Here is a 12,253-nt window from a genome sequence, read left to right as displayed (position 1 = left end):
ATCTCTACCAGCCTCCAATCAAGAGTCTTGGGTGAGCCCAAACACAATGACTAATTCTGAAATAAGATCAGTCACCTTTCCCTTTTTCCTGGCTCAGGCCAAGCTGATTTCACTGGTCAGTTGCTCCTCAAATGATTGGCAGTTCTAGTTATCCTAAGCACTCAAGCTCCTCCGTTGTTTTCTACAACATAGGATGCCCACCTTTGTAAAGGACTAGGAGATTTATGTTTGAAGAACCTCAGATTTGTTCTAAGCAGAAATACCAGACTGCTTACACTTTCACTGGATCAGAAGTTACCTTACTGTAAATGAAAATTACCAATATCACACTTGTAGAACGTACCTGTACCTCCCATTACAATATTTCTACCTGACCACATTCTACTTGCACAGCTTTGTTTCAATGAGACACTTCTAGGTGTGAAACAATGAACATACACAAAAAGTTGATCTTTTGGTGACTACCCAATACTAAACACTATAGTTAATCAAATGGCGAGAAATCCATCCCATCTGGCACAAAGCCACAATTATCAGGCTGTCTGCAAGGAACTCCATTGCAGTTCAGGGATGGCATTTATCCAGCTCAGCCTCTGGATCTCCACAGCCCTATGATGGCCCACCCTTAGTGGGTGAATCTGCACTGGCCTTTTCAGACCGGGTATAGAACAACCCCACCCCAGTGGCATGCAGGGAGTGTAGAGATGTCCTCCCAACCCCACTCCACGTACCCTGATCCCCCCTCTCACTGCACAGCCCTACCAAAGGGCTTAATTGGTGCATACCGGCTTTCCTCACCTACATGGATTTGACCCGCTGAGAACAAATCCATTCTAGATACAGCGAAGAAACTTAGCAATGGCTAAGCTTATATACACAAATGGAACTTTGTTGTATAATAGGGAATATGTAAAAATAATTTGAATCTTAGATTTAGTTCAGTTCTTTCAATGTGCCTATAAGAACACGTATATATGTTTACATACCTCCATGAAGGAAATCCCTAAACTCCATACATCGGAATGAATCCCGTATTGTTCCCCTGAAATTCGTTCAGGCTGAAAGAAAGGAGGGGAAAAAATCTTGTTGAGCCTAGACAAGCAAACATGCATATCCCTCTCTTGAAGGTTAGCCCTGAACAAATAAATCAGCTCAGAATTTTGCAGGAATCTTAAAATTCAATTTGTCTAATCTGGAAAATAATGAAGATAGACTCACAGATATTAAGGTCAGAAGGGACCATTATGATCATCTAGTCTGACCTCCTGCACAATGCAGGCCACAGAATCCTACCCACCCACTCCTGCAGTAAACCTCTCACCTGTGTCTGAGCTACTGAAGTCCTCAAATCATGGTTTAAAGACTTCAAGGTGCAGAGAATCCTCCAGCAAGTGACCCGTGCCCATGCTGCAGAGGAAGGCGAAAAACCCCCAGGGCCTCTTCCAATCTGCCCTGGAGGAAAATGCCTTCCTGACCCCAAATATGGCAATCAGCTGAACCCTGAGCATGTGGGCAAGATTCACCAGCCAGATACCCAGGAAAGAATTCTCTGTAGTAACTCAGATCCCACCCCATCTAACATCCTGAGTTCAGGAGCAGGATTACCCCTACTGGTTTACCTTGATAGCTTTGTTTTCTGCCAATAAGTAAATTGAGGTAAACCCACATTTCTTAATCTAGGACAGACTTATTTATCACCTTTACTTAGGCAAAGCTGTCTAGTCAAACATACTAGGTTAGTCATAAATATGACACACTTTATTTTTACCTGGGTTCTGCAGCTGGGCCAGGAGCTCTGTCCTGCTCAGACATACCATCCTACATGGCCATGTATCTCGTAAACTTAGTCCAGGCACAGATGCATTAGCCATCTTATTTCGCAAGAAAACCAGCAATGTGCAGCTGCACAACAAAGCATCACAACAGGTTCTAAGACTCCATCAATGGAACGGATTTACTTCTAGTCCAGAGTGAGAGGTAAGGTACACCATGAACAAAAATATTGAGTAAAGGAATTGAATAGGGGCATGAGGAGAAACTGTTGAATTGGAATTCATTTGCAAATTGGATACAATTAACTTAGGCTTGAATAGAGACTGGGAGTGGCTAAGTCATTATGCAAGGTAACCTATTTCCCCTTGTTTTTTCCTACCCCCCCCCCCAAGACATTCTTGTTAAACCCTGGATTTGTGCTGGAAATGGCCCACCTTGATTATCATGCACATTGTAAGGAGAGTGGTCACTTTAGATAAGCTATTACCAGCAGGAGAGTGGGTTTGTGTGTTGGGGTGGGGTGGGGGTGGGGGTTTGGGAAATCCTGGATTTGTGCTGGAAATGGCCCAACTTGATTATCATACACATTGTAAGGAGAGTGATCACTTTAGATAAGCTATTACCAGCAGGAGAGTGGGGTGGGGGAGGTATTTTTTCATGCTTTGTGTGTATAAAAAGATCTTCTACACTTTCCACAGTATGCATCCGATGAAGTGAGCTGTAGCTCACGAAAGCTTATGCTCAAATAAATTGGTTAGTCTCTAAAGTGCCACAAGTACTCCTTTTCTTTTTGCGAATACAGACTAACACGGCTGTTACTCTGAAACCTGTAATTAAACCAAGGTTACTTTAACAATTAGCAAGCTAATCCTTTAAAAGGAAATCACATGCTTAGCAATTTTCTTTTAAAACTCTTCAATTAATATATTAAACAATAAACAAGATTTCACTCAAAACTATTAACAGCCCATTTACAGAAATACAAGAACACTGTAAAATGAAACAGCTAGTTTTTATCTGAAAGCTACAATTCAAGCTTTCCAAGGTCAAGTACAGTGTGAAATGCAACAATAAAAGGCTCCATGAGACTTCTCTCCCCGCTGTGCTATTAATTCACCTGTCTAGCTAACTACCTACAAACCACTGGCTGTATTTCTAGTCTCTAATAATCTAGAGACCTTTCCAGAAAACACATTCCCAAATTAGTGCCAGTCCAACGTGTTTGGGGATGTTTACTCTGCACTGCTAATCCCAGGTTGAGGGCTTTTATCACAGCATGAATGTTAAGTAAAGAAACACAGAGCTGTCTCCGTTATCTTTATGGATCACCATTCTAAATAGCTTTCCAGAATTACCATGCCAAAAAAGGCAGCTGGTGTCAGTCAGAATGCTTAGGTTATACTGAGCTACATACTTACATAAAATAAGAATCTTATTACTGTGGCCACCAAGACAATCATTCATAAATACAGTTATCCGAGGACAGGTTTACATGAGAAAGTTTTCTGGTATGATTATGTGGGTTGGGGTGTGATCTTTTAATGGTATTTTTATACAGGCAAAAGCCATAGCATAGACACAGTTATACTGGCCAAAAAGTGCTTTAGCCACTGTCATAAAAATAAAGGGAAGGGTAACCACCTTTCTGTATACAGTGCTGTAAAATCTCTCCTGGCCAGAGGCAAAACCCTTTCACCTGTAAAGGGTTAAGAAGCTAAGATAACCTGGCTGGCACCTGACCCAAAATGACCAATGAGGGGACAAGATACTTTCAAACCTGGGCCGGGGGGACAAAGGGTTTGTCTGTCTGTGTGATGCTTTTGCCGGGAACAGATCAGGAATGCAGCCTTACAACTCCTGTTAAGTTAGTAAGTAATCTAGCTAGAAAATGCATTAGATTTTCTTTTGTTGAATGGCTGGTAAAATACGCTGTGCTGGAGGGAAGGTATATTCCTGTTTTTGTGTCTTTTTGTGACTTAATGTTTTGCCTAGAGGGATTCTCTCTGTTTTGAATCTGATTACCCTGTAAGGTATTTACCATCCTGATTTTACAGAGGTGATTCTTTTACCTTTTCTTTAATTAAAATTCTTCTTTTAAGAACCTGATTGATTTTAAATTGTTCTTAAGATCCAAGGGTTTGGGTCTGTGTTCACCTGTACCAATTGGTGAGCATTCTTATCAAGCCTTCCCCAGGAAAGGGGGTGTAGGGCTTGGGGGGATATTTTGGGGGAAGACATCTCCAAGTGGGCTCTTTCCCTGTTCTTTGTTTAAAACGCTTGGTGGTGGCAGCTTACGGTTCAAGGACAAGGCAAAGTTTGTACCTTGGGGAAGTTTTTAACCTAAGCTGGTAAGAATAAGCTTAGGGGGTCTTTCATGCAGGTCCCCACATCTGTACCCTAGAGTTCAGAGTGGGGGACGAACCTTGACATGGTTTTAGAGGTGGGATAATTTTGAGCCAGAAGCACAGCAGGATTTTAAAAGGGTTTGTAAAAGGTGATTGCAGCTGTAGATTCTGTCTCTCTGCCTAGGGGACAGAGCAGCAGGCATAACAAAAGGATTTTTCTGTAGGCTGAGAACAGCTATCAGAGAAAACAGGTATCAGGTTACAGCACAGCAAAATTTTACAAGCCAGTTTTTTTTTTGTTTTCTTTCTAACTCTCGGGTGCAAAGTTAGTTAAAAACAGAGAGGTTAGAATGACAGAAAGCAATACCTAACAGAAACTGGAATTAGCCAGATTTGAGGCTGAGGAAAGACAAAAGGAACATGAAAGATGGGTAAAACTCAGACAGATGGAGATTGAGGCACAAGCGGCCAAAGAAAAAGAAATGGAGGCTGCCCACAGGAGAGCTATGGAGGCAAAGGAAAGAAATGGAGGAGAGGGAAAAAGAGAGGAAGCATGCTGACGAGGAGAAGGAAAAAGAATCACCTCTGTAAAATCAGGATGGTAAATACCTTACAGGGTAATCAGATTCAAAACAGAGAGAATCCCTCTAGGCAAAACATTAAGTCACAAAAAGACACAAAAACAGGAATACACATTCCCTCCAGCACAGCGTATTTTACCAGCCATTAAACAAAAGAAAATCTAATGCATTTTCTAGCTAGATTACTTACTAACTTAACAGGAGTTGTAAGGCTGCATTCCTGATCTGTTCCCGGCAAAAGCATCACACAGACAGACAAACCCTTTGTCCCCCTGGCCCAGGTTTGAAAGTATCTTGTCCCCTCATTGGTCATTTTGGGTCAGGTGCCAGCCAGGTTATCTTAGCTTCTTAACCCTTTACAGGTAAAAGAGTTTTGCCTCTGGCCAGGAGGGCTTTTATAGCACTGTATACAGAAAGGTGGTTACCTTTCCCTTTATTTTTATGACAGCCACTATAACCTATTTAGTTCAGGGCACAAGTTATAAGCTACACTGGCAAAATGGCAAAGGGGACTATTTGCCGGTAGAAGCTGTCTTTACGCTAGCAGGGTTTGCCAGCATAGCTATACTAGCGTGGCTATACAGGTACACCTTTTCTAGTACAGACTAGACCCTAGCCTTCAGTTAGCAGCTAAATCAGACAGCTAGTTCAATCTGGCCATTTTTATATTATTTACTTTTTTTTTTATAACAGGGAAGGCTTTAAGGTAGTAAAATAATTTATATTTAGAAATACATGGCGTGTAGTGGCAAACAAGTAGGCAGGCCTTTAAACAGAAATGCTATATCCTCTGTTCCAGTACGGAAAAAATATAGAAAATAAGCTGAAAATAAAAACTGAAAGGTACATGCAGTAAAAACAAAATGTGAAATACGAAGATGAATCCTGAGCAAGGGGAGCAGGAAACGCTGTGTGTCTTGGAAATTACTAGAGGTGATCAACATTTTTTCATCAAAGCTCTTTTACAAAATATTTTCCCACCTCCCAAACCAAAGCTTCTCACACAAAATTTATTTTGGTTGAAAGTTTTCATGTTTCAACGACGACAACAAAATCACAGAACAAAATATTTTTGTATGTTTGTTCTGATGGCAAAAATCCCACTCTTACTTTTTTACTTGCTGGTCTCTTCTTTTTCCCCCACTGGAAAATAGGTCATGATTGGGAGTGAAGAGTGAATAATCTGAGTGAAAGTGTCCCCCCAAACCTCCAAAAATGTTTAAAAATGTGAATTTTGAAAAAAAATTCAAAACATGTTTAAAAAATTTTTATTGAAAAATTAAAAGTTTTGTATGAAATAAAAAAAAGTTCATTTCTTTTGAAAAATTTTAATGTAACATACTTACCTACTTTAATCACCTCTAGAATTTACCCTTCCAATACAGACAGCCAAATCAAACTTCTTGGTTTGGGTATTTGTCCATGTAGTCATGCAATTGAAAGCTAGGTTAGCTAAAAAGCTCCATGCAGGTTTCATAAGGCAGTTCTCATTTGACTACCATTTACCATACAATTGAAACACTCTTATGATCCAAGGGAAGACAAAAACACTAAACAATTCTGCCATTCTTGATATCTTGAGGTAGCGTTTCTGAGCCACTTTCAGACTTGGAGAGAATGTGGCCTGCCACAAGACAAGTGGTGCATCACTCATGATTACCTGTGATGGACATCTTGCAGTTGGATACCTAAAGCAGAGGTGTTTCTCCTCAACCATAATGGATATTACAGAGGCAGAAAGTTAGCTAACGAGAAAAATCTACTCTAATAAATGATGGGGGGGCTGGGGCACATGACTTACGAGAGGGGCTGAGGGAACTGGGCTTACTTAGTCTGAGGAAGAGAAGAGTCGGGGGGGACTTGATAGCAACCTTCAACTACTTGAAGTGGGGGTCCAAAGAGGATGGAGGTAGGCTGTTCTCAGTGGTGGCAGATGACAGAACAAGGAGCAATGGTCTCAAGTTGCAGTGGGTGAGGTCTGGGTTGGATATTAGGAAAAACTATTTCACTAGGAGGGTGGTGAAGCACTGGAATGGGTTACCTAGGGAGGTGGTGGAATCTCCTTCCTTAGAGGTTTTTAAGACCCGGCTTGACAAAGCCCTGGCTGGGATGATTTAGTTGGGGTTCATCCTGCTTTGAGCAGGGGGTCGGACTAGATGACCTCCTGAGGTCTCTTCCAACCCTAATCTTCTATGATTTTATAATAAATGCAAACTAACAAAGGAAATGAGAACATCTTAAATAAGAATAATAGTATATTTAAATAGAACAAATAAATAAAGTATAGTTATTTAAATGGAATAATTTAACAATACCCTCGGAAGCAGTGTCTGTTAGAGTTATTTTAAGATCTACAGACTAGTAGCTCAGCAACACAAGAGGCACTCCTTTAACCATCAGGATACAAGAACTGAGACTCAGAGACTATGAATCCATGTATACATCTTACAACTTTCATTTTCTAGGTCTATCTCTTAATGCTACTTTATAACTGTTGCAGGTCCTCAGTGCAATGGCCAGAGCAGTAGTGTCCTTAGTGGGAAACATCTAGGGTGCACCTTGTCCATCTAAATCAAGGTAAAAAGTGTAACCCTGCATGCAGTCTGGGAAAAAGGCTGTGGTTAGCTACATATTAGGTACCTTTGCCTATTTTTTTCTGGTCTAGATACCCTTCTACTTAGCAGTTGAAGAGGAGTTTGGGCACTTTCATTAAACATTCCAGATCTACATGCTAGATGTAAAATTAGGTTTCAGAGTAGCAGCCGTGTTAGTCTGTATTCACAAAAAGAAAAGGAGGACTTGTGGCACCTTAGAGACTAACCAATTTATTTGAGCATGAGCTTTCGTGAGCTACAGCTCACTTCATAGGATGCATTCAGTGGAAAATACAGTGGGGAGATTTATATACACAGAGAACATGAAACAATGGGTGTTACCATACACACTGTAACCAGAGTGATCACTTAAGGTGAGCTATTAGCAGCAGGAGGCCGGGGGGGGAGGGGGAGGAAGCCTTTTGTAGTGATAATCAAGGTGGGCCATTTCCAGCTGTTGACAAGAACATCTGGGGAACAGTTGGGGGGTGGGGGGGAATAAACATGGGGAAATAGTTTCACTTTGTGTAATGATCCATTCACTCCCAGTCTTTATTCAAGCCTAAGTTAATTGTATCCAGTTTTCAAATTAATTCCAATTCAGCAGTCTCTCCTTGGAGTCTGTTTTTGAAGTTTTTTTGTTGAAGAATTGCCACTTTTAGGTCTGTAATCGAGTGACCAAAGAGATTGAAGTGTTCTCCAACTGGTTTTTGAATGTTATAATTCTTGATGTCTGATTTGTGTCCATTTATTCTTTTACGTAGAGACTGTCCAGTTTGACCAATGTACATGGCAGAGGGGCATTGCTGGCACATGATGGCATATATCACATTGGAAGATTTGCAGGCGAACGAGCCTCTCATAGTGTGGCTGATGTGATTAGGCCCTATGATGGTGTCCCCTGAATGTGGACACAGTTGGCAACAGACTTTGTTGCAGGGATAGGTTCCTGGGTTAGTGATTCTGTTGTGTGATATGTGGTTGCTGGTGAGTATTTGCTTCAGGTTGGGGGGCTGTCTGTAAGCAAAGACTGGCCTGTCTCCTGAGGTCTCTCAGAGTGATGCGTCGTCCTTCAGGATAGGTTGTAGATCTTTGATGATGCGTTGGAGAGGTTTTAGTTGGGGGCTGAAGGTGATGGCTAGTGGCGTTCTGTTATTTTCTTTGTTGGGCCTGTCCTGTAGTAGGTGACTTCTGGGCACTGCATTAAACTACTGGTGTATCTTTCTTAGAATCATTGAGCTTCGACAGTGCAAAAACTGTGGTCATGAGAGTTCAAAATTCACGGAATTATGCTATATACTGCGCAGTATATGCAAATTTTCTAATACATAAAATAGATGGTGAGTTTTTAAAGACATGGCATGGTTCATATCTGTCCAGAAATCAAACTTCTTCAAACAATCCATGTCTGCGTTATGTATATAATTATTAATTATATACACATATCCTGTATTTTTGTATTTTATACATATGTTTCAATTGAATGACCAATTTTCAAGTACTGATTTATTTTGAGAGAGAGAGAGATTGATTTTGTGCCAGTAACCAAGAAGAGAACCTCTGGTACCAAAATAGGACTACAAAACAAACCTGTGTGTGTCTGTGTGCGCGAATGCATGCAGATGCATGTGCGTGTGTGTGTTGTAAATTCCTTGGAGCAGAGTCCATGTTTTCTATCATGTATGTGAAGCAGGTGCACAAAATAGTTACATCTGCCCATCTACTTCCACGTTTCCAGCTGTCATGTAACACTGCTTTGTTTTGCAGTCATATTTTCGCACCAAAGCGTCTGTTCTTGCACGCTGGTACAAAACACAAGCAATTTTATATTATCTTTTGGAGACTAAGGTATAAATTTGATGACTGGCAAAAACTCACTGAAGAAGCAAAGCAATTTTAATACATGATATCCGATCAAATATTTTATAGTTTGACTCTTCTCATTTTCAATTAACAGATGGACGCATCACATTCATCCATAAACAATAAGAAAAAAGCAATTTCTTTAACGTACACATGGGAAGGAGAACTGTAATCTGGATTTGTTCATTAAACGAATAATACAATTTAATTATCAGAGCTATTTAAAGCCACTCTAAGAATAAGCGCTGAGTTAGAGAAGTGGAGTCATTTGAAGGTTTTTTTTGTAATCACAGTATTTCCGTTTTTTTTAGAGATTGGAGCTGTAGCAATCAGCAGGCCTGGATATCAAAAGTGATACATTTGACGTATTTTACATTTTCCCCACACCTAATATTCTGATCACACAGTGTGGTTTAAGGCTTGTTAGGATGGTGACATGATTGTTTCAGAGGCTGAATGATGTGCACCTCTTGGCTAGAAAAACACTTAGCAAATAAATGGACTCCCTGCTTGTTATCTGCTAACAAGTACATAAGAAAAAAATATATATATAAGAGCAATTAAAGGTCACAAATTTCTCCTCCTCCCTCCCATCTTCTGGAGTTTGAAAGGCATTTTGGACTACAGTATTGTTTGCAGATTGTCCTTTACCAAATGTAGTATCTATTTTTCTCATTTATTTTTAGATACAAGAGCCATGGGTTTTTTTGCCAAAACTACATTTTAAACACTAGACAATGACTCCACTTAATTTTACATTCTCATCTGAAGTATTGAAGTTTTCATACTCCACAAAATGGGTACATGAAACCATTCGTATGAACCTTGGCAAAGACAAATGTGTGGTAGCTTTTGCTGTATTCTCTCAATATTATTTATGCCACCACTTTATTTATTTAATTTTAAACCAAGTGTTTCCAATGGGACTAGTGCACTTGCCACTTAACAGGTATGGTAAAATGGTAGAATCCAATCTGTCAAACCTATGACAGAAGTCCCCAGAAAGAGATATTGTAAAAGTTTGTTAATCTGATTTAATAGGAATGGAAATATATATATTATTCTGTAGACAGAACATACAAGTAATCTCATCATGGCAAGCAAAATTTCTTGGTTAAGTAATAGATGAAACGTACTGATTAAATGGATAAACATTGCATGGAAGTGACAAACACTAAAAATATGCAAGTTAATAGTCTAATGGTATAATACTTTCTGTGTTGTCTAGTGATTTCCTGTATGACAAAAACAATGTATGTCATTGGGGTTAACTAAGGTGGGGGCTCCAACTTTGCACTTTCACCCGAACACATTTTGCAAACATTTTCAAACTGAACTATGAATAGATCTGATAGAAAGTGTTTTAGGCAAGCAAAGCACTTAAGCACATGTTTAGATTCACTGAAGTCAATGAGACTTAAGTACTTGCTTAAATGTTTGCTAAAGTAAAGCCTCAGAACAGTGGTTTTCAAACTGTGAGCAACAATGGACCATGGGTGATCCGCCAAGCACATGCTGGCTACTCCTGGAGAGCTAGCTGTTTATATTGTATTGGCTCTCCTCTTTGTTCCAAGCTGTTACATTGCATTTGAGACAACTATAAATACATTAAAGAAATACTTTCCCAATATTACTTTTCCTTATCAGCAATTGCTGTAGCTGTTACAGAGATGCTGTGTGATCACAAGTAGGAGGGGAGTTAGTCTGTGTGGTGGTGAATGGGAGCAGTTTCCATGGGACATACTCTATTAAGATGCAGATAGGAAGAAATCAGAGAAAACCCCTGATCTAAAAATATATCCTTCATCATACAGAACAAAGCAGCATACGCAGACTTCTTTTGAAATGTTATTTCTGCATAAATTTACTTACCGCCATATAAGCATTTGTTCCAACATACGTCTTGGCTATAGAATTCACCAGCTATCAGACAAAACAGTCTGTTAGAACAATATAAAGATAATGTGGAAATAAAATGGGCAATTATTCCTCATTTAACCTACAATAATCATTTCTATAAATCAACTAAAAATTATGTAAAAGGGAACAAATTTATCTACAAAGGCATTAAAAATGATTAAATCTGTCTTTTCTTTTGAGTGTGAGTTCCAATTTAAAACAAGCACTGCATTACAGTTTATAGCAGATAACCTTAAACAATTCCGTTAAACAGGATGCTTATAGCTTTAGTACCCCCAAAGTAGTCTGATATAAAAAGTCAATTTGAAGTAGGATTGAACACACTCATTTTTCAGTCAGCTGGCTCAAGATGTGAATAAAGCCACATTCATTACTAGAACGCAATGAGCACTAAATACGCTGGAGGGACAACAGACTTTGACAACTTATAATACAACGCTGACCTTCTCTTTGGTCCTCATGTTTGGCTGAGAGAAAAGGTGGCTGCAATTCAAATCAACATCACAGCAAGCTCATGGGTCACTATCACTGAGGTTCTCCAGGGAGGCCCAAAATGGAAATTAATTAAAATTTGTGCTGCACATTGTAAAGGCCCAACACTATTGTTGCTACCAATATTAATTTTTATTGTGGGCCAGTTGGGCTCCCCAGACACATCTCCCACTCTGCCCTCTCTTTTGTCTGGCCAAAACGCTTTCATATCGAAGCTGCATATCAATGAAGTTTGCTATTCGTAAGTAGTAATTACAATATCAGCAGTTTTTACTGTCATTAAACAATGAACAATCATATTCTGATGAAGGAAAGTCGCTTGGAGATTACAAATGAATAACACTCTCCCAGCAGAGGAGAGTTTGCTGCGGGCCTGTTTGTCTTGTAGCCAGGTGATTTCTATTTTAGAAAAAAGAGCAGGCAAATAGCCAAGGGAGGGGATACCTGTGTGCTAACCCCAAAGTCGCACAGCTTCACCTGTCCTCGTGTGTTCACCAGCATATTAGAGGGTTTCACATCTGTTAAAGAGGGACAAAAGAGGGCTTTCAAATAAATTATTCTGGGTATGCAATTTTTATATAAAGACATATATGCATCTAGTCATGACAGGTTTTTAATAGCAAATATTTCAAACAGACATTTTAAATTCAATCTCTTTGATCTGTAACACTCTCTAGCATTGCAC

The 12,253-nt window shown here is 39.6% G+C and overlaps 1 protein-coding gene across 6 annotated transcripts in view; it reads right to left on the bottom strand.

The window, feature by feature from the left end:
• Nucleotides 1–12,253, bottom strand: part of MAP2K5 (mitogen-activated protein kinase kinase 5) — a 210,527-nt gene that overhangs the window by 88,988 nt on the left and 109,286 nt on the right. For 5 of the 6 annotated variants that reach the window (XM_077827514.1, XM_077827517.1, XM_077827515.1 and 2 more), the window contains 3 exons: nucleotides 12,013–12,086; nucleotides 11,029–11,079; nucleotides 987–1,058 (listed from right to left, as the gene is read on the bottom strand). In XM_077827514.1, the coding sequence (XP_077683640.1) occupies nucleotides 987–1,058; nucleotides 11,029–11,079; nucleotides 12,013–12,086 (197 nt within the window). The remainder of the gene's footprint in view (nucleotides 1–986; nucleotides 1,059–11,028; nucleotides 11,080–12,012; nucleotides 12,087–12,253) is intronic. The other variant, XM_077827516.1, reaches the window with a different exon arrangement.

This window comes from Eretmochelys imbricata, chromosome 10 (assembly GCF_965152235.1).
Source record: "Eretmochelys imbricata isolate rEreImb1 chromosome 10, rEreImb1.hap1, whole genome shotgun sequence".
In the NCBI taxonomy this organism is placed as follows: Eukaryota; Metazoa; Chordata; order Testudines; family Cheloniidae; genus Eretmochelys; species Eretmochelys imbricata.
This window is presented reverse-complemented; position numbering and strand designations above follow the sequence as displayed.